Here is a 26,985-nt window from a genome sequence, read left to right as displayed (position 1 = left end):
ACCAGCAGGGGGGGCAGGAGAGCGGGAGGATATGATCCAGCCACCTATTACATATTGTTTGTTAAGTGCTAACAAGGAGCTAAAAATGTTGCCAAAATGATATAATTGTACAAATAACAACAACCACATTTATACCTAACACTGTAGTATTTGGACAATATAGTGCATGGTACTTTACAAATATATAAGGAGAAAAATCCCTGCCCAGAAATCTTATCTAATTTAGACAATTCACATGTAAACAGAGCAAAACAACATGGTAGGAGGGTAGGGGGAAGAAGCCAAATGCCAAGAGAAGAGGAGAGAGACATGAACTAGTCACATTTTTTCCCAATTTCTTTTTCATTTGAGTGTGTTACTGTTGAATCATTTTCCTCTAACTGGATATATCTCACACACATACACAACATACATAATACTTATCTAGAGTGAGTGTGTGTGCACACCTTAGATATATACATACACACATTTAGCTGCGGGCAGTACTCAAGCAGCGATTAGAGTTTCGAAAAAGGATTTAAGAAGGAAGAATGGAATAAGTTACACTAATGAAGTACCTTTCATCCAAAGAATGCCAAAGTGTTTTACAAACTCAGACATACAGACAGACACCATTCAGCCACATCTGGGATAAACAGGAAGTAGCCAGTTGATATATAGTACACTACGCTACAATGAGGGGAAGGGAAATATTTTGTCCTGTGTCACAGGCTCAAAGAAATGCATACACAGAGTAAAGTTCATTGTAGCCAGTTATGAATCGATCCTGCAAACAATTATTCATGACTAACTTTAACCATTGCTACTCACATAAGATTTCCTTGTGTGTGCATTTAAAGGATGGATCCTTAATTTGCCTCACAAGAATGAAAAGTTGGATTGAATCTGCAGGGATTTGAAGCTGTGGGTTCTAGAAGTCTGAGTATTTAATGCTTAGCATTATCTTAGGTAATTTGTTGGGGGTTGTTTTTTTTTTTTTTTTTTGCTTCTGCTAGCAGCTAGAAAGTACAGGTTTACTTTGTTTTCAATGAAGCATGTAAAACAAAAGGTTAGATGGATTTGTACAATTACAATTTTGAACAAATAATATTAAAAGTGTCAAATGGGAAATGGAACCTATTGCACCACTGTCAAAATTTTGTAGTAATTCTCAGTCTTACCAGACATAAATAACCAAAAGATTATTCTGTAATGACACAGTAAATGCTTACCATATTCAACAGTTTCTGTGTAAAAATATAATAATTCCAAGTAATTGACAAAAGTGCATTTGTGTTATACCTTGTAAATCAATGTCTCATGGATTTGGAACATTGCAAGATGGAGATTAGCAGGGTGTGCTGGCTTCTTTATTTTTATTTTATTTTTCTTTATTTTTTTTGCAACCAGTCATAGAGGGACAAACAGATCAAATAAAATATAAATTAGTAGTAGTAGCAGCTGAAAAGGGGGTTGATTCTCTTCTCTGCAATACCCAGACCTGAAAACGACAGGAACAGTGCACTCTATGATCAATTAACTGCAAAGTATGCTGATGGAAGTGTACAGGGTCAGGAAACCCACCTCAATATAACTGCTTACCCACAGCTCCAGGGTCTTTTCTTTTGAGTGTTTACTTAGGGCCTGTGTGTTAGTTTTCTGTTGGTAACAAGTGATGCTGGTACTATACCTACCCTAGTTGTTTTCACTTTATTCCCAGAGGAACAGCTCCATCCTTTCCGATCCGGAAGAACTTTACATTCCTCCCCTTCAAGACATGGTTGCATATGGCACCACCATTTCTGTTCCACTATTGAAGCTATGAAAGGCGAAAACATACACATTTACATGTTCAGTAAATGGCCACTTTACATCCCCATTATATGGCAGCATCAATTTTATTCTCCACAAAATGTTTAGAAAAAAGTATGTTGACAAACAGCTACACTGCAAGTCAGAATCTTCCTAAATAAATAAGACTCTATTTGTCAAGGACACTGTGTATGAATTTGGCACCAGCATCTCTTCTTAATTATTATTGTTATTTCAACTTTTTTTTTTTTTACATTTGTTACATTTGTTTAAATTTATCTTGCTTCAAGAACAAATTTCACAACAATCCTTTTCAATCACCAATTCTTCTTTCCTGGTCAGATTTGTAAGTTTTTGGCATAATCTCTTCTTTTGAGTTAATGTATTATGTTTGAAGTTCTGTATATTCAAGGTAAGATTAAATGTATTCCCTGAAGATGACATACTTACAGCTTCTATGACAGCAAACACAGAAAAAAATAGTTCATGTAAAGGGTGAAACAGGCTTGTCCTTTTTCAGAGAAAGAGTTGTGCAAAATGAGCCAATATTTTCCCAAATAAAACATACAAACCCATGCCAGTTTTGTTTGCAATATTAAGATTGTACTATGGATAGCAAAAACACCATTGGTCTAAAAAACCTAAAAACGAGCCAAACTATGCTCTGCTTGTTTGTTTTTCTTTGTTTTGTGGCAAAATAACAGATAAATAAAGTATGATACTGCAGCATATGAAAATAATATGCTGATGTAACTTATGCATAAACACTTTTAATTAAATTAACTTGATACAACACTAAGAGCATTCTATTATTTAGATCACAGTTTGCTTCTCAAGAGGTCTAGTTCACTGTCATCTACTAATTTCACATAGTGTTTCCATAAAGCATTGGCAAATAATTCATTTTTCTTATCCTCCTCTCCCATTCATCTTGGAGATGCCCTTCAAACCTCAGAATCCTTTCTAACACTTTTAAACACTGCTTGGTTTAAAAGAAAGATTCCCAGTTTAGACACTGCATTACAAAACCCACCAACAAAAATACAACAAAATGAAGTAAGTGAAGTCATCGCACCATCAACACAAGAAGGAGCTGCTCGGGTGGTACCTGCTACCTGCCCAGGAAAGCAGGAGCACTTGACTGTCTGTGACCTTTCTTCTATCTTGTTCTTATTACAACATCTGTGGAGAGCCACCACCTCACAGGTTCCCGTTTTAACATGGTGAGCTGTGCAAACAAAAAGAAGAAGGTGATGATGGTGATAACATTGCTAGGTAGCATGGTACAGCGTTTGTTTTTATTAGAAATATGTTACATTCAGCTCTATAAAGGGATCTGCAATACACACAATTAGAATTACAATAACACCAACTCTATAGTGCAAAGATTATTTCTTTTCTAAACAGAGCATAACTCTCTCTGACAGAAAATGTGTGGTGAAATAAGAACAATTAGAGAAGAATGCACATTGCACCATTTCAGTGGAACAAAATGTAGAGGCACTGAAAAGGCATCTTAGAAAATATATATATATTCAGACTAGCATAGGCACCTGCATCTCCGTATAAACCTAATATAATATATTTTCTTAGGGCGACACTCAGAAAATATAGTGCTTCAACATTAAAATAGCAGCATGAATATATATTTTGGAATGCATACATTATAAATGTAAGATGACCACATGTCCCCAGACAGATCCAGTTTTTTATATGATGTCCCAGGATCTTCCTTTAGGACACCTGAAATGTCCTGGTTTTTCTTTGTTTGTTTTTTTCATTTCACTAGTCAACTGGTACAGATCCACTAAGATGATGTGGCAGGATTTGGGAACCCTATGCATGGAATATGATCTCCCATCATGTCATGGGGGTTGGGGGCAGTGGATCAATGACTACTCAGACCCACTAGTCATTCTCTCTTGCTTCAGGATCAGCTAACCGGTCACAGAAACTACTGCAGCCCTGAGGCTACAGCAGTACCAGGAGAAGATCGGCCTGGGGGAAAGGTTAACTATTTAAGATATAGTAACTAATTATTGTATCATTTTCATTTCATCAGAGCTTGCTGAGACTGCAAGCTGAACCAGTGGCTGCTAGAAATTGTAGGGCAGATCACAGACAGATCGTAAAACTACTGCTAAAGCACCAGAGAGTCACCGTCTAAACACAGAACTTGTACTGTACCCAAATGAGATCGTGAAATGTTACCTTGGGGAGACTGCTAGAAAATATTATGTAAATATATTTCTTCCTTTCCTCAGGTCTACACTGCCTCAGCCTTGGTCAGCTCTATTTGGATCACATGGAGGGGGCACTGGAGAGATAGCAAGTGCAAAATATTTTATGAAATTTTATCAAGAATACAGACTCTCTCCATCCCCTTCCTACCTAAATTCCAAAAATTGGTATGGCGGCAGAAGGTTATCTGAATTGGCAAAGCAAACAAATACAAAATTTGGGTACTCTAATGGGAGACTTGCCATGTAGGACTGGGCCCTTTTACAAGCAGCTTTGACTTTGCTTTTTCTTCGCATGCTACAGTGTATGCGAAATCTATAACCATTCTAAAGCACACTGCCCTCTCTGGCCAGTAGCCTATATTCTTGAAACTAGACTATCAATTTAAGCTTCCGCCCTTAACTTGGGGCCATTGCCAAGCCACAGTAAGCCAAGATGAACACTAAAGAGATTGTACTACCCATAAAGACAAAGCAGATGCTCTCCTCAGTGAGCCAGCTCCCCTCCGTGGAGCAGTGGTGGGGAGAAGCAGAAGCAGGGCCATAACCATACCTCTTCTTTGACCCCTTTTCAGAGTCTTTCTGCCTGAGAGAACAGGGAGCAGGAACAAGCAAATTCCTCCCCTCCCAAGAGTGCAAAGACAACTATTATAAATTGTGCAACCACTTAATTGCCACTCTTACCCATGCACAGCCATAGAGGGGTAGCCCACAATCTGGCTCTTAGTTACCAAAATGGAAGCTACTGCTTAGAACATTGTATTCAAGCAATCACATGTTTTTCACTAGAACAAAGCCAGTCAAATAGCTTGTGATCATTGTAATCACTCTCTACACATTTCAGTTTTAGCATCACATTGTACAGTGTCAGGTAGTATAGTGTTACAGCTGAAATGATATATGACATATCAGGTGAGAAATTCAAAAGAGGTTCCACCTTTTGAAAAACCAAACTTGAATAAATGTTTTTCTCTGTTTTAAAAGCTTTAACTAATGTTAATAAAACTGAGAAAGAGGAATGTTGCTCATACTATCTACCTGAACTTTTCTAGGAAGTTAGTGGGGCAAGTTATCCCAATACCCATGAGATTTTTTTTAAGCAGATATTTTTAGGCCCATTGGTACAAGGTAACCACAGTGAAAATTATTTTACATTGGTTAACATTGCATGTTAACATGTTGACTCAAAGAATTCCATATATTTTTCTCAACTAATCTTTTATGTTTATAGAGAATAGAGCATCTTTATTTGGGTATACAGTAAAATAAATTACCTATACATTATATTTCTTATATATAATATGTAGCATGAACATAGAATAGACACACATACCTGTTCTGAAAAGTTACATTCATTTTTATTATAATAGGCAATTATGCATTTCAAACCCATACACACTAACATAAATTCATTTAACTGAGTTGACATGAGATTCATATAACAAACGTGACACTGAAGCTATAAAGGAAAGTAAATTTAGTGTCAGGTTGTGAATTTGTTCCTGCTTATTTTTCTCTCTATTAGATTTCAGTCCTTATTTGTATTCTGATTTGTCTCATTGATTCTGAAATTTTGTTTGCCTCTATGCTCACCTATTTAACAGTTTTACACAGCTTGACTGGCTCTCTAGAGATTCCATATTACACCTTCTAAGCAGAAATAAAGCATCGCCTACATGCACCAATAGTCATCTGAAATGCAAGCTAGTTAGTAGATTTAAGTTGTAAAATGCTTTGAGGGGAAAAATTACTGCTGAAACAAAAACTTTTCAAGACATCTAATTTTTTACTTTGTAGTCATTAGAGAGAAAATGGAGCATTTTCCAAGAGTACTTATTCCAAAGTACTCTAATTAAATGAAATGATCATTTGTGGTTATGAATGGAAAAGAAAAGCATTTCAAAAGATGCTGTGATATGTGAAGACTAGATTAGAGCAAAAAATAACCAAATGCCAATTATAGCATTTCAGAGACTGTTTAGTAAAACTGTTTCCAATTTTGGAGGTAGAAAAATAAAACCTTCCAGAAAAGGCTACCCTGGCTCTTCAACACATTAAAAATCTGGGGCAACTATCCTCTAGTTTCTATTTACCATCTAAAGTATAGTGTGAATGTTCCTAGAGAGGAAATGTGGGAATTTCAGTTCCTTGTGCTATCAAATAATTAAGTTCCAGTGCAGTAAGTACAATATCTGTCACATTCATGTGAAACGAAAGCCTCTATACAGTAGATAAAGGATTTTTCTCAACCTAATACAAATTAACCTCATTAAACCATTGAACCATTCCAAACTGAGATAGTAGTTTATGAGAGTCACGTTTTTGGTTTGTTTCTTCTTCTCATAGCACCCACTTCAAAGTGTTTGGCTTGCTTTACAGAAAGTATTTCTGAAACAATGTTCTTTCTGGAATTCTACAGAAATTAATTATTCAAAAATACACCTTATGGACTCAATCCTGCAACCTTTACTAAAATGAGTAATCCTTATTCACATGTCTAGTTCTATTAAAATCAATGGAACTACACGTGTTAGTAAGGTTGGCTGAATCAGGCCCAAAAGTATTTATGTACATACAACAAAGTGCTATTAATAATTACACATAAAAGTTCCAGAGATATTATGTAACCTTAGTGTGCAACTTAGAAAACAGAAATAATCATGTCATTACCCTGTAATGGCATGAGCTGTAATTAATCTGCCACTTTATGGTAGTTTTTATAGAGTTCAATGGTCTGCAGTTATCATACAAAGGAGTATTTACACAATATTTGGACCCTGAAATTTAATGTGTTACCAGTTATGCTAATAAAGAAATTAAGGCTAGGTAGTTATTATCCTTAATATGTGTAATATTAAATAATGCTTTTAAATTCAAACAAGAAAAGTTCTGTAATCTATATATACTCTACATTCCGTCTTATACAGAAAAGCCAGTTATTTAGTTTAAAAATATATTTATTCCCAATCATTAGACTCTACCCTCAGATTAATGTGATTTCAATGGGATTTGCATACATGCATCTGGTGGCAAAATTTGTTTAGCTTTTTTGGTTTTATTGATACATGAGATTAGTACTTTGCTTTAACAGACAAGAATATATGCAAATCACTAAAATTATGCATGAGGGTGGGGCTCACGTGAACTCCGCTCTTCAATATTCTTTTTATTACTTTGTACTGCAGTAGCATCTACAGATCCCAATCAAGTCTGGGCTCCATTCTGCTACATGCTGTACAAACACAGAGTAATAGACCTTAAAATCTTAAAAGTCTCAAAGACTTAATCTTAAACCCACATCTGGCACAGAATTACATGCATGCTTAACTTAATGCACTATAAGTAGTCCTATTGAGGTGTATACATTTTTGCAGACTCATTGCAGAATCAGAACCTTAGCTGAAACAAAAAGCAACAAATAGATGACACAAACAAAGGAAGAGGGAAAGGTAAAAGCTTTGTTTTTCCATGAAGTTTAATTCCAGTGATATCTGAAGTAGAGTCTGATCATATGGACCTCCCAGTCTTCTCTGGCCTACTGGACAAGACATTTTATACAAAATAAATGCAGTGGTCCTGTCCTTCAAACCTTTACGCGTGTGAGCAGTCTTTATTCATGCAACTATTCCTTATCCACAGGAGTAGTTAGAGTAGGGACTAAAATGGGACAACTGTGAAAGCAGTCCCATACTAAATTCATCAGGTTACCAATCTGCCACATTCTTGCATGGGTTACAATGAATGATTATTCAAAATTCTGCCCTGGTAATGTCTAAAGAAGTCTGACTTTTTATTGATAGAGGAAAAAATAAAACAAAATTAGTAGTTTGATTATAATGTCTTCCAGTGCAAGCCCTAAATCAGCATTTTATTAAGTGACCAGAGAAAGCACTGGTATTTTTTACATAGAGAATGTTTGCTTTGTTCATGCTGATTGACACGGAAAGCAAATGTAGGTTAGCTTTCCTCTACACTTCAGCAATTTCAGTATGTCACGTCAGTCTTGCTGTGTCACTCTGGATAGGAAGGATATGAATACCTCTGCAAAAATGAGGGCGGGGAGGAGAATCCTGGTTGCATAGTTTTTAGAAGCTATATTAACAAATGCTAGTAGCTGCAAGAGCACACTGTAAAAGGAAGTATAAATCTGTGGCTGAGACAGGCTTTCAAAAGCCATATTCAGCCTCAGTTTATGTTTTATAACCGTGTGAGGCAACCTTGGGATTCCCATGTCCTCAGTGGTGCGAGTGAGGCATATTGTGGTAGTGCTCTGTCTCCTGAAGGGCAACGGTTACAACACTCATGCTGCATCATTTTCCAGATGTCACACGGAATACGCCATATAACAAAGAATTTCATCCTGCCCTTTTTGCACCCTTCCATACTACTTCTTAAACAGTTATTTAGATATGTTTCCCAAAGATGTGTTACCTCGATGGTCGAGAATCCCTCCTTCAGAGGTCTTCACTTATGTCATAGACAGGAATTCAGCATACCCAGGTAATTCATAGCTACAATACATGTGTATGAAAATGTACATGCATATTTCTCCTGTCAAGTAACCTTTTTCCGCCTTTTCAGAGTCTAGTATCTAGATCATTTATTTTCCAAATAGCTAAAATATACTATGTGCCAAATTACAGTAGCCTTGCATGGAAATGCCAGAGGACAGAGAGGGACCGGGGAGCCCATCCCACCCCTGGAATCCACACAGGGTGCAACCACAAATTGGAGGGCTGCTCACTTGTGAACACAATGAAGGAGGCTAGTCAGGTTTTGTGTCTGGTGGAGAGTGTCATGGACATAGTCCCATTCTCCCATGCACTATTTTGTGACTGTGGGGTAGTATTCACAGAGCGCAGCATTTACCCGAGGAACAAGTGAAGTATCTCCCTTTGGCAAGTGTAGAGAGAATACCAGTGATAGAAAGGAGGCACATGTGGGTATGGCAGGACTGCGCTGCACCTTGGTAAGCCCTACCAGTGTCATGGTGGCTAGGGGTTCATTACAAGTTGGCATCATTGAGGCAGCTCTGGAGGGGGCAAAATGGCCCTTGGGCAATCCTAGTATTGGGGGAGAAGATGGTATAAAGATGGCATAAAGTCATCTCGACTTTTCACTCTTTCTTTATTTGTGCAGCGTGTCACTCTCATATAGCTCATGATTGAGCCCATTATTATTAATGAACATCTGGAAGGAAAAATAAGCAAGGAAGGGGAGAAAGAGAGAATGTTAATGTAAGCTTTAGAAAAAAAAATTTCTAACAAGATCATACCACCAAGAAGCAATAGACTAAGAAATCTACACTGACTAGCAAGGAGAGAGCTTACATTGGAAAGGTTTATGCATCAAGCTCATAAATCAACAGCTATGAAGAGGCGCATTCTAAAATATTCTGTAATAAGTGGAAGAGAAGAATTGCTATACCAAATCAGAATGGTCCACTGTGGCCCAATATGCCACTCTGTATATAAGATGATGATGATTAAATAAACCCATAATGCATGATGTGGGAAATTCCTTTCTGTTCATATACCCTCAGTCCCCTTATAAGCTCATCTTGCTCTCTGGCATATGTGGGTTTATTCTAGGGTTCGACGTTTGACCCGCCAAAAACAACTGGTCAATTTGCCTGTCAAATATTGGTCAAGTATTGTCAAATAATGTCAAAAATGGTCAAATATTTCAAAGGACTAATTTATTCGAACAGTAACAAAGAGTAAGACTCGATCATCTCCAACAGGCTTAGCCTTTGATAGATATTTATACCCAATTACAAAAAAGTTACTGAACTGAATTATTTTAACTCAGAAAAATAGGAAAGGTAATTAAATTAAGTTCTAAAAAAATGAAAGAATGGCACCGTGATGCCACAAAAAAGGTAGGTGCTGTCTAGATCAGAGCATTCTTGCTAGAATATTTGACAATATTTGACCATGGTCAAATAATAGGTGAGGTTGCCAAGTCTACTTATTACACATTTAACATTATCCTAAACTTACATAGGTGCAATGGTTATGGAAAGTCAGTTTTCAAGTCCTGCAACACTATTCGTCTCAAAGACTTCATGCAGCAGCAAAGTCCATGCACAAGCAAAGTAGAATATGCTGTGTAAAGAAACACTTCCTTTTAACTGGCTTAAATGTACAGCACTGTTTTTAAGTTTCCTCTAGGATACCTTTTTTCTTGTATGTCTAACATTATGGGACAGGTTTTGAACTAATCAGTTTATTCACTTGAATCTTGAACACAAATAAAGGAGCAGATACTTGTTTGACCATTCAGGTAGGGTTTGTTTTATTGCCACCCAACAGCAAAAGCCGGTAATGTGTACACATTAGACGCAGCATATTTCAAACAGCAGCCCTACTAGGCTTCTTGGATGGAGCATAGTGCTTCCACAGAAAGCCGTTCTAAAACTCACAGGAGTAATTCTTGGTAAGTGTTTATCCTATAGATGTTAACCCAGCTACATTTGGCAAGCTACCTCTATCATGCAATTAACCTACTTAGTCCAGTTAGACGAAGGATGGTAAGCAGAGGTTCACATGACACTGTGCTGATAACATCCCTGGTAGCCTTTTAAAAACAAAGCTAAAGAATGGTTTGCCATAATCACATTGCCAAGCATGCTTTACTGCATGGTGCCAGATGAAAATTTCATCCATCAGTTGTCTGCCAGCCACCAGTTATAGCCACCTGTGTGGGAAGACTTTTGCCCCCTTGGAAAAAACATCAGGGAAACTACGCTGTAAGCATTCTCTTGAGACCAGCTCACTAATAACCCAGTGAAATCAAGCCCCAGCTATTCCCAAGGCACCGTCTGGGTTCTGAAATGGAAAGCAGATTATGTTCTCTGTTGACTGAGAAAAAGATTTACTGGAATAACACAGCAAACTGGCTTGGCCCCAGCTGGTCACGTAATCTTTACCCAACATAAAACCACAGATGGAGTACTTCATGTAGACTCTCTTAGACCTGGCGAGTTTGGAGTCATCTAATTTTATCCTCCTAGACTTATTGAGGCTAATTTTATTCAATCAGTCCTTTGGAACTGCTGGCCATGTCACAGATGAGGATTCACTAATAAAGCTATAACTGCATATACAGGAATACAAAAATAATTCATCCTAAAACTATCCTGAATGAGTATTTCCACTCTCTCCGAGAGACACCCTGTTAGCATATATACTTGTCCTTTTGAGGCATCATTTTCAGTTAGAAAATTGCACGTTGGCTGGTCCATGAAACTGCATACAGCTCTGGGACAGGGGTTGTGGGAAAGAGGGTCAGTGATTATTTAGTCCTATCATAGGACTACACACAGGAGCAGGAAGAGAGGCAGAAACCTTTCTACATTTGCCCAGCTCTAAAGACCAACTAGAATTGCCTCTGCTGAGCTTGGGAGAATGCAGGACGGCTAATCAGTTGTAGCCAAGAGTGGCAGCAATGCCCCAAAGAAGATGTTGAGTGGGAACACGTGGAACCATGCTGCTGTTCCTCCCCTGGGGCTAGCCAGCAGAGCTGATCAACCATGTGAGGACAGCGTTGCACCCTTTAAAAGAGGGTCGTAGTTTGTGTGCTCTCCTGAGCATCAGCAGTGGAGCTGAGCTTCATGAGATATTTTGCTTTTGGTAGGCAGAATGTCTCCTGCACGTCCACTCAGTTGGTGTAGCTCAGTGGTTCTCAAACTTTTTGTACTGGCGAACCCTTTATCACAGCAAGCCTCTGAGGGCGACCCCCGCTTATAAATTAAAAACACATTTTTTAGATATTTAACACTACTTTAAATGCTAAATTTATAACCCTCTTATTTAAAATGAATTTACCTTTTCTCACAGCTTTTAAGTTAAGACTAAAATACATTTTTATCAAATTATTGTTATAAGCAGAAAAGGGTTTTTTTAATAGTTACTGTTTAATATTGGGGGGGCATGAAGAAACTTTGTCAATATGTTTTCACAGCAGACTTACTAGTGCAGACTTCACAGCAGACTTTCTAGCTAGCTGGGAGGCTGTGAAACGTGATATTAACAAACATACAAATATCACTTTTCACAGCAGACTTATGAATGCCCCTTTGCATTCAGTGCTGTTGTTGCCAGCAGGCGCTGCCTTCAGAGCTGGGTGGCCAGAGAGCAGTAGTTGCTGGCCAGGTGCCCAGCTCTGAAGGCAGCGCTGGTAGAGGTAAGGGTGGCAATGCCATACCATGCCACCCCACTTCTGTATAACATCTGACCTTTGTGCTGGGAGGGTGGTTACGGGTGGGAGGGGGCTAAGTCAAATTTTAGGGTAGCTATAGACCCCGCAAGCCCCTCTCCCTCCACCCCCCGCAGTGCTGCTCCTGCCTGTCTGTCAGACTGTTAAATTATAAATTACTTTTTTTTCTCATCTTAGTTATCTGATTGGTCTGCGGTTTAATGTAGCTCCTCAGCTACTGAACAACGAAGCCCTCTAATGTTGTCTCAGTCCTAGGGCCCGCCTTAGGGAAAATGACACCCTGGGCAAACTTCTATTTTAGTGCCCTTTCTTTGGAAGTGGAGTGGGACTGAAGACAGAGCGGGGTGGAGATGAAGCTGGGTTTTAGGGACTCAGGCTGGCAGCCTCACGACTGGCAGGGATCGGGCTCTCAGCCCCGCACATGGCGGGGCTCCAGCTGTCAACCATGCTTGGGGCTGACAACCACAGCCCAAGCACCACCATGCACAGGGCTAACAGCTTGTGACCCCATGGGGCATCGTGACCCCCAGTTTGAGAAACTCTGGACTATAGCTTGACATCACCCACAAAAATGGGCTGTGCAGAACAGACACAACTGAGCACATAACTGGAGCAGTCTGTGAATACTACAGGAGGTAGAATGTCCATTCTTTCCTAGGATGTTATCAAACTTCTTCAGCAAATGATACAAGAAAGTGTTCAGACATTCTGTACATTAACAGATATTCCAACAGATGGAGGTTCAAGATTACTAATTATATAATTTCACGGGGGGGAAACCAATCCAGTTCTCAGGCATTGAAAGGAACACTTGGCATAAAGACTTTTTATTCTCTTCCTCTCTCTCACTTGATGGGCCATGTGCCAGAAATCTTGACTCAGCAAGAAGCCGAGGCACATGTCTCAAAGCAGCCTTTAGGATTTGACAGAGTTAAAAAAAAATCTTGTCTTCTGTACTACAGCAGGTAGCTTCTGGTTTCTATGATAATCTATCTATGAGAAATCCTGATACACTTTTTATTATTATTCTTTTATTTCATAAATGTGACCTGCACTGTGTGAGGGCACATGTGACAAAAATACACAATTCTGAATTGTGAGTCAGCAAAAAGATCTTCCTCCACTTTCTTCCCCTTAAAAAGGAATGCCCATTCTGCACCCAGCTCTACCTCAAATAAAAGCTGGAGAAAAAGAGCCTTATACTGTACCCCTATAGGCTAAAAGTCTCAAGTGCTGTTGGACCAAATGGCGAGGCAAATTTCAGAATCAAGATCTATTTAGAACATCCTGCCTCCAGTACCCACATGGTTACATATACAGAGTCAAGCAGCTCAGCAGATATCAGGTGCCACAGTGGTAAGAGTAACTGAAGTCTAGTAAAGGCAAGCTGTGGTGTGTTGACATAGTTGGAAGTCACCAGACCTGTGCTTTATTCCCAGCGGTGTCATTAACTCACTCTGTGACTGCAAGAAAGGCACTTAGTGTTTCTATGCTCCAGTTACTCTACCTGTAAAATAGGCATGGTGATGCTTACAGACCTTATTTAAACAACACCATGCAAGAATTCGCTAAGGGTGGATGAGTAATGACCCCCAAAAAATCCTCTAGGAACTTTTTGATAGGACAGAAGAGAACCACATATACTGTTTACCCCACCTAGGGTCTACAGATAGGTCAAGAAAACATTGTGATCAATGGAATCAGATGTTGCTGACAGAGCTGAAAGAACCAATATTGACACCTTCACTTTCTTCTTTACTAGAAGATACTCAGCTAATGTAACTAGTGCAGACTTTGTGCCACATCCAGAACTAGAGCAAGACTGAAAGGAATCAAAGAACCTGAAAATTCTACATGATACCAAAGTTATCTCAATCCAACTTTCTCAATATCTTCCTCTCAAAGAGGAAGAGTAAAGAGAGGTTGATAACTCTCAAGGTCATCATTTCTTGATTATGATTTTTTTTAAGGATGGGCCTGAACATCACTTGCTTGAACAGCTGAAAACTTTAATAAGACACCACTAAGCTGATTTAACTTGAATCCATTTTATGGAGCGTGCGCTATCAGAAAGACTTTGGGCTTTATTAATGACCTACATAATTCGCTTAATAAGGTCACACTGAACTTGTGAAAATACTACTGATTTCAAGCTCCATATTGCAGATGATTCTTATAAAATTTTGTTCTCAGACTGCAAAATAGTTCTTTGATATTATGCTCCCCTTACATACACTGAATGGGAGTTTTGTGAAAGGATAATTTTGCCTTCAGTGCATGTATATATGATAAAATATAATCTACGTTCCCCTATGGGCTGAATCCCTCAAATTCTACATTTCCAATCTTTTAACTCACTTCTTTGTTGTGATGTGGGGTTGGGTTTTGTTTTCTTTTTTTTAATATCTCAGCAGAGCTGTTTACCTGAACTAATGTTTTACCTTTATAATGCATTTTTACATTCCATTTCACAGCTCTGTAATGCATTTTCCCTTTCTGTAGTCTGTCAACTAAACCAGAATATCAGGGATTTATCTTTGACTTGAAATATACCTCTCACAAAACACAAGCATGTATAAGCATACCTGCTTTAATGAAAACTACAGTACTTTTCTTACCCTCTCAATCCCTACCCTCCTCTTTTAAGAAATCCTCTACTTCAGACCCCACCAACATTATCTCTTATGCTCAGGAGAAACTTTGTAGAACATCCCAAGACTCAGCTCACCCACTGAAAGAAAGATCTTAATTTTAAGTTTCAGCTTCTTTCTGTAGCACCCGAGGCAAACTCTTTGAAGTGCAGAGTCAGGGGAGGAACTTAACTCAGGCCTTTAGAAAAAATAGCTAACAAGGCACATGTCTAGTCCTGTGAAATCCTTTCTTTTAGAATGATCTTACCTGCTACAATCTTCCCTTTACATTATTGATTCCATATAAATAGCAAGTGTCTGAGTCATGGGCATGATGAATCAATAAGTAACTACACAGAGTCCGTCATAAATATAAAGGGAAGGGTAAACACCTTTAAAATCCCTCCTGGCCAGAGGAAAAATCCTTTCACCTGTAAAGGGTTAAGAGCTAGGATAACCTCGCTGGCACCTGACCAAAATGACCAATGAGGAGACAAGATACTTTCAAAAGCTGGGAGGAAGGAGAAAAACAAAGGGTCTGTGTCTGTCTGTGTGATGTTTTTGCCGGAGACAGAACAGGTATGGAGTCTTAGAATTTAGTAAGTAATCTAGCTAGATATGCTAGATTTCTTTAAATGGCTGAGAAATTAAGCTGTGCTGAATAGAATGGATATTCCTTTCTGTGTGTCTTTTTGTAACTTAAGGTTTTGCCTAGAGGGATTCTCTATGTTTTGAATCTAATTACCCTGTAAGGTATTTACCATCCTGATTTTACAGAGGTGATTCTTTTTTACTTTTTACTTCTATTAAAATCCTTCTTTTCAGAAACTGAATGCTTTTTCATTCTTCTTGAGATCCAAGGGTTTGGGTCTGTGGTCACCAATGCAAATTGGTGAGGATTTTTACCAATTTTACCCCCCCCCCAGGAAGTGGGGTGCAAGGGTTGGGAGGATTTTGGGGGGAAAAACATTTCCAAACAATGCTTTCCTAATAAATACACCCAGATAAACGTTTGGTGGTGGCAGTGGAAGTCCAAAGGCAAAAGGTAAAATAGTTTGTATCTTGGGGAAGTTTTAACCTAAGCTGGTAAAAGTAAGCTTATGAGGTTTCCATGCAGGTCCCCACATCTGTACCCTAGAGTTCAGAGTGGGGAAGGAACCTTGACAGAGTCTAAGAAATGAACCTGAATGGACAGGGAACAAGCTGGCTATTCTTAAAACACACACACACACAACCAGTTCAACCTTGCAAGGGGAAGCACACAGGACAATGCCAACACGGGTTTTTTTGGTCAGGGATTTCCAAATGATAATATTTTCAGATGTCTCTTCCCACAGATCAGATTTCTTTTAAGGTGTTTGAAGCTGGCTTCCCAGACAGGAAACTTGTTTCTACAAGGAATCCCAATTAATAGAGGAGTTTGCTAGAAACAATAAATACCACTCCTGATAGAAGCTGAAAACATTATACGTGTCACCAGGATTGTATAAATGTGGTTTATTACAATTGTCAGGTAGTGAGAGCCTCTCAAATGTACCACATGTAAAAATTCATATTAAAATATAAGGTATAAATAATGCCACCTCATATGTAGATTGCTTTTATGGAAGTGATGGCATCCTCTCATCTTTCTCAGATGCCTCATGATCTGAATCTTTCCTGTTTTAATCTAGGACACAGTCTCTCTCAGTCCAACAGATAATAAAATGTGTGGACAGTAAATTGCTCTTACAAGTGTAGCAGAGATTGATAAGTACAGCAGAGACAGCAAAGAAAGATTCAAACAATCTCAGGACACCTAAAATCATTTTTTGTACAGTGCAGTGGTTGAGAAGTATTGCAAATGTAATGAACAGAGAAAATTTTAGTGGCCAAATTTTCATGCACAGGCACAATGAGCATGTATACACCAATGAACAATTTGTGGATCAGTTTATTTCACATGCAAACAAACATTTAGGCACACAGTTTCTCAAATTGTACAAGTAAATGTCCATCTGTGCACACATCGAAAGGTTTTGAATATAATGTGCATCATTTTTGCAGCAACCATTTTTGCTGTGTCTGTGGCTAAAAAATTGGCCTTTAGAACCTTGCAATCTAAGGACACAGGGTTTTTAGTGAAAAGGTCCATGTTCAGACCTCAAAATTCAGACCAGTATGAATAGAATCAGTTTATAATCTCCATTTTAATTTTAAGACCTTTGGACCTATAAGTAACTAGAAAATTAGAAAATTAAATCAACACTTAATTCTTTCAGAAAGCCAAGAACAGGTTAAACAAACAAACCCTTAGATATGATGTCGATGCAAAGTCCAGGTTTCTGCAGTGCCTAACTTGGTTCCATAAATGACACTAAAACATTTCTCCACCTATACACACCCATAGGAACATATGTCACTTTTCTGGAGCACACAAAACTTTTATAGTACAGTAGTTAAATTACCCATGACCTCTATGGGTACCTCCAAGTTACCTTCTGACTCTCAGCAAACACTGTTACTGTTCTAGCCCTGAATTCCCAAGACAGGAGGAATTAGGTGTGTATTAAATAATTCTCCCCAGTCCGTGGTGCTGACAGTTCTGAACTAAGCCAAGAATAATCTATCCTCAAAGCTGCAGGGAAGGTGTCACAGCACAATGCCTTTGTAGGAGAGAGGGGAAAAAAGAGAGCTCCTGAAGGACTCTCTTCCCCCTCCACCAGCCACCTGGAAAAGCAAGGCAGCAAGGGATACAATGCAGCTCTAGCCAAAAAAGCATTCATGAGGTACCTTGTCTGGTCACGTACACATAACTGGTGGGCACCTGATCTTCATAGTCCTTGCAAGTCAGTGAAATCTTGAGAATAATCTTAACACAAATCCTCTAGGTGTAGCAGGGTGTAGCAGAGCGTTGTAAAACAAAGTAAAAGGAAGCGGATCAGACACGGAATATGCAACAAGAGAGCCAGCATTTTCAGACTTCAGGAGTTTACCACTGCTTTAACAGCAAATCGTTTTGTGTCAAAATACTGCAATGCTTAGCAGTTATGCTTCTGGCTGTTCCAGTTAGTATTTGGAAGTAATAAAAATCACTTCACAAAGGTTAAAACATGTACGGTTCACAGGTTGTTATTTCTCTTTGTGGTTAGTGACCACATTTCAGTTGCATGATTAATAACATGAAAGTGCTAACAAGGTATAAAATTTGCTTATTATTTCAGACACTGTGGTCCAAATTTTCACGGAAGTGGGAAATTCAAAGCAGTCTCCATTTTTGTATGTGCACTTTTAGAGCATGAACACCTTTATGTGTGCCTTGCAGAGCCTAGCAGCACATAGGTTTTGCATATATACATTATCACCCGGACCTGCAGATGTCAAATTTATCAGCTGAGCAGGTAGGAGTCAATGCTTGAAAAGTATGCACGGCAGCATTGCACCCACACTAACAGAAGTGACTGCTAAAAAATATCTTCATTTTTATTATTACTCATGTTTTTATACTATGTGCAGTCATTATACATTTAAAAAGTGGCTCCAGCTGGGAGGCAAAAAAAAAGTAACCACAGAAATTTGTCTTGATTTTTTTAATTTAAATTCTTAATCTACATACCATTATTTATTACGAGAGGACCTAAAGGTCCCACCTAACAAGGGGGCCCCATTGTGCTACACAAACACATAGTGACAGACAGTCACTGCCCTGAAATGGTAAAAAGACAAGACAGACAAAAGGTGGCACGGAGATCTGAAGTCGTTAGCGCAGTCATACAGTAGGTCAGTAGCAGAACCGGGAATAGAAACCAGGTTGCCTGAATTCCAGTCTAGTGCCCTAACCACTAGAACACACTGCTTCTTTTTGTTTGTTTGCATATGTGCAACACATTGAAAAGACTCACAAATCTAGAATCAGGATATCTAAAATGTACATCCTGAGTGAGAAATTTCATCCTCTCTTTTGCTTGTTGTCCATTTAATTTACTTATTTATTCCTTTGGATGAATAGACAATGAATGGTGATCGTTGAAGTCCCTTTTCTGAAGGACACAGCAAAGTAGATCTAAATGAGTCTGAGCATTTCACACCTGATATAAAGTCAGAGTCTTCCACTGACTTCAACTGGCTTTAGATCTGACTTGAACAGCAAAGGTATGCAAGAAAATATTCAGTCTTGGGAAGACATACTGGGTTGTTAGTTTTTGTTGCATGAGGTTCTGTGTAGAGGCAGTGATCTTTGGAGTGAGAGCTGTGTGAGAAGAGAGGAGAGTTTGATCTCTGCTTTGAACTCTGATTAGGGTCAATTATTGAGGTGGAGTATATCACTAGGAACCAGACTTTAGGGCTGGCTCTGTTTCCTGAAAGAAGCAATTGCCTGTGTGTTATTTGACCACCTGTGTTCCAGGACTGCTGTCAGTGCGCAAATAAAACAAGTTACACTTAGAATAGATCCATATGCTGCTTCCTGATTTCTCCTCCACTGGGAAGCCAATCGGCAGGATCCTGGACCTATGCTACCATTCAGCTCACCAGAGAGGTAATACTGGTGTCAGGATGGGACTCCGGGATGCAAGATGGGACTCTCAAAAAATATGTTGAGGAGTATACTATTTGTTTGTTCTCAGCTGTTACTTCAGATGATTTTGAAATGCTACTAAATATGACAGCAGCATATATCTAGACTGATTTTTAAAGCCTTCTTGTACAGTACACTTTCTCTTTCAGAGAAAAATTTGGAATGTCAAAGATCCAAAAGGTCTGTGGACACGGTGCTTCAATAAATGAACATAGAAAGAGAAGGAATAGTCTGAAGTTTATAGATCCAATTCTATAGATGCAGAATAATATTTTCATGAGTTTTCAGGAAGTGGTCTTGAAGGATGGAATCTCACATGTCTTCTTTATCTACCAGTTTTGGTACATACGTGCCAAATGTATATTTGGTACATACGTGCCATATGCACCTCAGGGGTTTTTCTTTATATATATACATTTATTACATGCGTGCACACGTATATACACACACACACATCCCCCCCCCAAGGGTGCTGAATACAAAACAAAAGTGCTGAATACAAAACCTTAATTTCAAAAATGTTGAGGTTGTGACCCAAACTGACAAAAGCTAGGAAAATTAAAGTGATATTTTACAGCTTAGCAGTCTTCTTCTAATGGATATAATGCTCTGAGCTAAGGATGAAATGTCAGCCATAAATTTGAATTTTCTCATGTTTGTTAGTTTGGTTCACAACCTTAATGTTATTTAAATGTAGGCTATTGTACTCCTACCATCAAGCAAGAGGGAAAATTAGGTTATAGTCACTCCTACAGATACGCTTAGGAAATAGAGTAGAGATTTGTGATAAATCTGCTGGCAGCCAAGAACAGAATAATAACTGTTTTATTAAACCTTAGGTGCATATTCTCATGACAGCATTAAAAGTGCACATAAATCATGGCATATCTATTATTGGATTTTTTGGATGAGACCATAGAAGTGATTGCTTCAATTTTTTAACCCTTGTATGGAGACAATGCAGATACCCAGGCTATGGAGACAGACTAAAGTGGTTGCACTACTCATACCACACAAAGACCCTAACTCTGTAAAGAGTTACCACCCAATATCCTTACTCTGCAAGGATAAGCTATGTGAACAAGTGGTAATGGTTAGAATAGGACCAACAGTGGAAGGGGAGCTAACTGATGATCAAGGATATTCATGCTGTGGGGTAGAGTTGTAAACCTAACGCAATACATGAAAGATGGTTTTGGAACCTACAATATTACAGGGGCTGTGTTTTTTAATCTGTCAGCTTTTTACAACACTGTGAACCATACTTAACATGGGGACCCAGCTGGCTCATTATACAATTTGAATCTATTTCCCCATGTTAAGTATCCTTCTTGTCAACTGTCTGAAATGGGCCATCTTGATTATCACTACAAAAGATTTTTTTTCTCCTGCTGATAATAGCTCATCTTAATTAATTAGCCTTTTAGAGTTGGTATGGCAACTTCCACCTTTTCATGTTCTCTGTATGTATATGTATTTTCTTACTCTATGTTCCATTCTATGCATCTGATGAAGTGGGCTGTAGCCCACAAAAGCCTATGCTCAAATAAATCTGTTAGTCTCTAAGGTGCCACAAGTACTCCTGTTCTTTTTGTAGATACAGACTAACACAGCCGCTACTCTGAAACCTGTCTCTACATTCTAACTGGCTCCCAAGTGTAATTGGAAAATACTATCACACATGGTTTCTGAATGCCAATCCTAGTAAGACACAAGTGTACACTTTCCACCTCAAACACCATCAGGCAAAGCAAAAACTCCAGATATCATGGGATAATATAATCACCAAACATCTGGTGTACCTTGAGGTCACATTAGACTGAACACTGACATTCAAACAGTACATCAAGAAAATAAAAAAAAAGTGAATTCCAGGAATTGTGTACTGCAGAAACTGGCCAGGACAAATTGAACTGCAGAGTTCTGTGCTTCAGTATGGTAATCCTTTGTATGGATACATTCCACCAGTCAAGAGGCTGAAGTCCAGAAACAGATTTTCCTCTGAAAATCCCTTACCTCAAAATACTACTGAGGAAGACTACAGAATAACAAGATGGTGTGAAATGTCAATATTCTTGAGAACCAGATTTCTTCAGAGCAACATCCTCCAGGCACTGATGTCAACCAGAAACATTTTGTGTACTCTAAACAGAGTGAGAGCTGGGGAGGCCAAGACTAGTGACAATCCAGGAAGTTTTTGGAAAATGTAGGGGACAATTTCCTGGTGCAAGTGCTGGAGGAGCCAACTAGAGGGAGAGCTTTTCTTGAGCTGCTGCTCACAAACCGGGAAGAATTAGCAGGGGAAGCAAAAGTGGATGGGAATCTGGGAGGCAGTGACCATGAGTTGGTCGAGTTCAGGATCCTGACACAGGGAAGAAAGGTAAGCAGAATACAGACCCTGGACTTCAGGAAAGCAGACTTCGACTCCCTTAGGGAACTGATGGGTAGGATCCCCTGGGGGAATAACATGAGGGGGAAAGGAGTCCAGGAGAGCTGGCTGTATTTCAAAGAATCCCTATTGAGGTTACAGGGACAAACCATCCCGATGTGTCGAAAGAATAGTAAATATGGCAGGCGACCAGCTTGGCTTAACAGTGAAATCCTTGCGGATCTTAAACATAAAAAAGAAGCTTACAAGATGTGGAAGATTGGACAAATGACCAGGGAAGAGTATAAAAATGTTGCTCGGGCATGAAGGAATGAAATCAGGAGGGCCAAATCGCACCTGGAGCTACAGCTAGCAAGAGATGTTAAGAGTAACAAGAAGGGTTTCTTCAGGTATGCTGGCAACAAGAAGAAAGCCAAGGAAAGTGTGGGCCCCTTACTGAATGAGGGAGGCAACCTAGTGACAGAGGATGTGGAAAAAGCTAATGTACTCAATGCTTTTTTTGCTTCTGTCTTCACGAACAAAGTCAGCTCCCAGACTGCTGCGCTGGGCAACACAGCATGGGGAGTAGGTGGCCAGCCCTCTGTGGAGAAAGAAGTGGTTAGGGACTATTTAGAAAAGCTGGACGTGCACAAGTCCATGGGGCCGGATGCATTGCATCCGAGAGTGCTAAAGGAGTTGGTGGCTGTGATTGCAGAGCCATTGGCCATTATCTTTGAAAACTCATGGCGATCTGGGGAAGTCGCGGACGACTGGAAAAAGGCTAATGTAGTGCCCATCTTTAAAAAAGGGAAGAAGGAGGATCCTGGGATCTACAGGCCAGTCAGCCTCACCTCAGTCCCTGGAAAAATCATGGAGCAGGTCCTCAAGGAATCAATCCTGAAGCACTTACACGAGAGGAAAGTGATCAGGAACAGTCAGCATGGATTCACCAAGGGAAGGTCATGCCTGACTAATCTAATCGCCTTCTATGATGAGATTACTGGTTCTGTGGATGAAGGGAAAGCAGTGGATGTATTGTTTCTTGACTTTAGCAAAGCTTTTGACACGGTCTCCCACAGTATTCTTGTCAGCAAGTTAAAGAATTATGGGCTGGATGAATTCACTATAAGGTGGATAGAAAGTTGGCTAGATTGTCGGGCTCAACGGGTAGTGATCAATGGCTCCATGTCTAGATGGCAGCCGGTGTCAAGTGGAGTGCCCCAAGGGTCGGTCCTGGGGCTGGTTTTGTTCAATATCTTCATAAATGATCTGGAGGATGGTGTGGATTGCACTCTCAGCAAATTTGCGGATGATACTAAACTAGAAGGAGTGGTGGATACGGTGGCAGGTAGGGATAGTATACAGAGGGACCTAGACAAATTGGAGGATTGGGCCAAAAGAAATCTGATGAGGTTCAACAAGGATAAGTGCAGAGTCCTGCACTTAGGATGGAAGAATCCAATGCACCGCTACAGTCTAGGGACCGAATGGCTCGGCAGCAGTTCTGCGGAAAAGGTCCTAGGGGTGACAGTGGACGAGAAACTGGATATGAGTCAACAGTATGCCCTTGTTGCCAAGAAGGCCAATGGCATTTGGGGATGTATAAGTAGGGGCATAGCCAGCAGATCAAGGGACATGATCGTTCCTTTCTATTCGACATTGGTGAGGCCTCATCTGGAGTACTGTGTCCAGTCTTGGGCCCCACACTACAAGAAGGATGTGGAAAAATTGGAGAGAGTCCAGCGAAGGGCAACAAAAATGATTAGGGGTCTGGAACACATGACTTATGAGGAGAGGCTGAGGGAACTGGGATTGTTTAGTCTCCAGAAGAGAAGAATGAGGGGGGATTTGATAGCTGCTTTCAACTACCTGAGAGGTGGTTCCAAGGAGGATGGTTCTAGACTATTCTCAGTGGTAGAAGATGACAGGACAAGGAGTAATGGTCTCAAGTTGCAGTGGGGGAGGTTTAGGTTGGATATTAGGAAAAACTTTTTCACTAGGAGGGTGGTGAAACACTGGAATGCATTACCTAGGGAGGTTGTAGAATCTCCTTCCTCAGAAGTTTTTAAGGTCAGGCTGGACAAAGCCCTGGCTGGGATGATTTAATTGGGGATTGGTCCTACTTTGAGCAGGGGGTTGGACTAGATGACCTCCTGAGGTCCCTTCCAACCCTGATATTCTATGATTCTATGAATATAACCAAGTGAAAGCTGCACAATGACACCAAATGTGAATGTGAAGAGCTTAAGTAAACACTTGAACATGCTTGATGAAGTGCCTGTTGTCAACAACCTATATTCCAGAGGAACTATTCAAGATAAGTAATAACACTATGTCTTGGCTGTGGTTTTGGAGCAACAAGCTATGATGATGATGATGACGATGACACATCTATGTCTGAATACACTCATTAGGACTGACTTACAATCTAGAACAGAAGAAAGGATTTGAACTGAGAAAGGCATTTTCTTTACATGACATCATGATTTTTAGAAGTTCAGAAAGAGCCAGATCCTGCCATTCCAACTCCCTTTGTGATTAGTACCATTGAATTCAATAGGGCTACTCAAGGAGTAAAGTACTACTCCTCACAAGTAAGGTGGGTAGAATCTGGCCGATCCTAAAATAAATCACAATACCTGAAAAACAAACTGAATGACCAACTAAAGAAAGGTATAGGCTATGATTTAATAAATATCATTTTCATCTATTACAGCAATGCCCTTTGAACTATTCTAGTTAAGTTTGTGTGAGACCTTCTGCTATGAACTGTTGCGAATTATACCTGATAGGTCACGCGCAGTTCGAGTCTAGGCTGAGGCACACGAACAAAGTCCACAACTGCAGAGTTCCCAAAGATATTAAGTTTATTAGGCTCGAGTGTGGTGCCCCCCTGCTAGTCAGAAGGGGACCCCGAATGCAGGTTATACAAAGGTTATATACCTTTTAGCAAAGCATGTTGCCCTCGTGCATCGGAAACCTTAGCCAATAGACAAACCCTTTTCTTATCTACCATCTATCCCTGCTAGGTACATTCCCCGTGCTAAATCATTACTTTAACTACACAACATGGCCCTCAAGCAATGCATCAGTAACTTTTCTTATCAGGATGGGAGGCCCACATCAAAAGGCCAGGAGGCAGGGAGTTAGGAACAGACAAAGAACAGAAACCGGGAGTCGAGACAGGCTGGAGACAAGGGCGGGTCGGGGTTTCCACAGGAATGCAGTATCTAAGGAACGCTCCTCCTGGTGCATGATGTGCTTGCTTTTAGACAATGGTGGGCCCCAGACCAAAATGGTGTCACATATGCTAACTTTTCCTTAACAGAACTCAATTTGTATATGTTTGTAATGTGAACGTATTTGCTCTGGGATGAAACACTATAAATGAGAGTCAGAGCTCAGAATTATTAAAATCATTTTTGTTGTGTATTTCCAAAAATAGCTGACTGATTTTGAACTGTTCTTTGGCACCTGTATAACTAAACAACAGCTGTTCTAAAATACGACACTTTACAGGCAACAATGTTCACTGGTCCTTTTGGTATTTATTTTTAAAAAGCAAATTAAAAGTGTCACAAGATTTAAAAAATCGATTTTTGCTCAAAAATAGATTTTATTTTGGATTTTTATCACCGTGTTTGCCCTGTTTTAATAATATAACTATCCCATCTTTCTGATGAAATGGACAGTTCTCTCTTAATGCTTTCCCTTTTATTCCACATTTACACAAGATGTTTTTCAAAGTAAAAGCTAAGAAATGTTACTAATTGTGAAGTAGAGAGAAGTGCGAGGGAGAAGTAATTCTTCCGTTCTACTGTGCACTGATTAGGCCTCAACTGGAGTATTGTGTCCAGTTCTGAGTGCCACATTTCAGGAAAGATGGGGGCAAACTGAAGTCCAGAGAAAAGCAACAAAAATTATTAAAGGTCTAGAAAACATGACTTATGAGGGAAGATTGAAAAAATTGGGTTTGCTTACTCTGGAGAAGAGAAGACTGAGAGGGGACATGATAACAGTTTTCAAGTACATAAAAGGTTGTTACAAGGAGGAGGGAGAAAAAATTGTTCTTCTTAACCTCTGAGGATAGGACAAGAAGCAATGGGCTTAAATTGCAGCACTGGAGGTTTAGGTTGGACATTAGGAAAAACTTCCTGTCAGAGTGGTTAAGCACTGGAATAAATTGCCTAGGGAGGTTGTGGAATCTCCATCATTGGAGATTTTTAAGAGCAGGTCAGACAAACACCTGTCAGGGATGGCCTAGATAATACTTAGACCTACCATGAGTGCAGGGGACTGGACTAGATGACCTCTCAAGGTGCCTTCCTGTCCCATGATTAAATCTGTTTTTTTGCAGCTTTCACTTGACCTGTGATCCCCCTGCAAAAGTCTAACACTGACCTTTGGTGCAATAGACTATGGCTGGTCCCCCCTCCATTCACTCCGCCTCCCACTGAGTTCAAGAGATAAATTAATTGATCTTAACAGTCCAGGATCAGGCCCTATTTGATCAGATGTAAACATCTGAAACAATGGTGGGCAACACTGGGAGCTGCGAGCAGCCATGCCTGCAGACAGTCAATGTAAATAAACTGTCTTGCGGCCCGCCAATGGATTACCCTGATGGGCCACGTGCAGCCCACAGGCTGCCCACCACCGATCTGAAACCTTGAAATTGATTGTTTTGAAGATCCTATGACTGTGAAAATGACCAAAATAGACCGTGAATTTGGAAAAGCTCTAGCTATAATACCAAAAGATGGTTCTCTGCCAGGAAATGGAAGATTCAGAGTCCTAGATCTAAAGAGCTGAAACCATCAAGATAATCCATGATAGTAAAACAGTGAAAAGTGACAGGAGAATGGGCAAAATATGAAGACTATTTTAGAGCCCATTTCTGTTTCTTGAAGTCAGCTGCCATTATCGTCAGCAGAATCACAGATGATCTGTTTACTATAAAGCATGTGAGAAAAATAGGCACGTGCCAAAAGTTGGGGCAAACTTTTTTCAAGAGACATACTTTAACTTCACATATGCATAAGAATGCAGTTTTATGGGATAAGCCCATATTAACAATGTTAGCAAGAAATTATATCGTACTCAATGGTTTTATGTACCATGGTATTATGTAAAACAGTATTATTTGTGTAAACCACCTACAGTGGGTATCATTAAAAAATT

General features: G+C 39.6%; 1 protein-coding gene across 15 annotated transcripts in view; it reads right to left on the bottom strand.

The window, feature by feature from the left end:
• TAFA2 (TAFA chemokine like family member 2) overlaps positions 1-26,985 on the bottom strand; it is a 289,386-nt gene that overhangs the window by 28,738 nt on the left and 233,663 nt on the right. For 9 of the 15 annotated variants that reach the window (XM_073327948.1, XM_073327950.1, XM_073327953.1 and 6 more), the window contains 3 exons: positions 2,867-3,019; positions 1,674-1,798; positions 1,278-1,480 (listed from right to left, as the gene is read on the bottom strand). In XM_073327948.1, the coding sequence (XP_073184049.1) occupies positions 1,409-1,480; positions 1,674-1,798; positions 2,867-3,019 (350 nt within the window). In that variant the 3' untranslated portion in view covers positions 1,278-1,408. Of the gene's footprint in view, positions 1-1,277; positions 1,481-1,673; positions 1,799-2,866; positions 3,020-26,985 lie in introns of those variants that run through there. The other 6 variants (XR_012156776.1, XR_012156777.1, XR_012156778.1 and 3 more) reach the window with 2 other exon arrangements.

The sequence above is a fragment of the Lepidochelys kempii genome, chromosome 1 (genome assembly GCF_965140265.1).
Source record: "Lepidochelys kempii isolate rLepKem1 chromosome 1, rLepKem1.hap2, whole genome shotgun sequence".
Lineage (NCBI taxonomy): Eukaryota > Metazoa > Chordata > Testudines > Cheloniidae > Lepidochelys > Lepidochelys kempii.
Note: the sequence above shows the minus strand (reverse complement) of the source record. Positions and strands in the feature narration are given on the sequence as shown.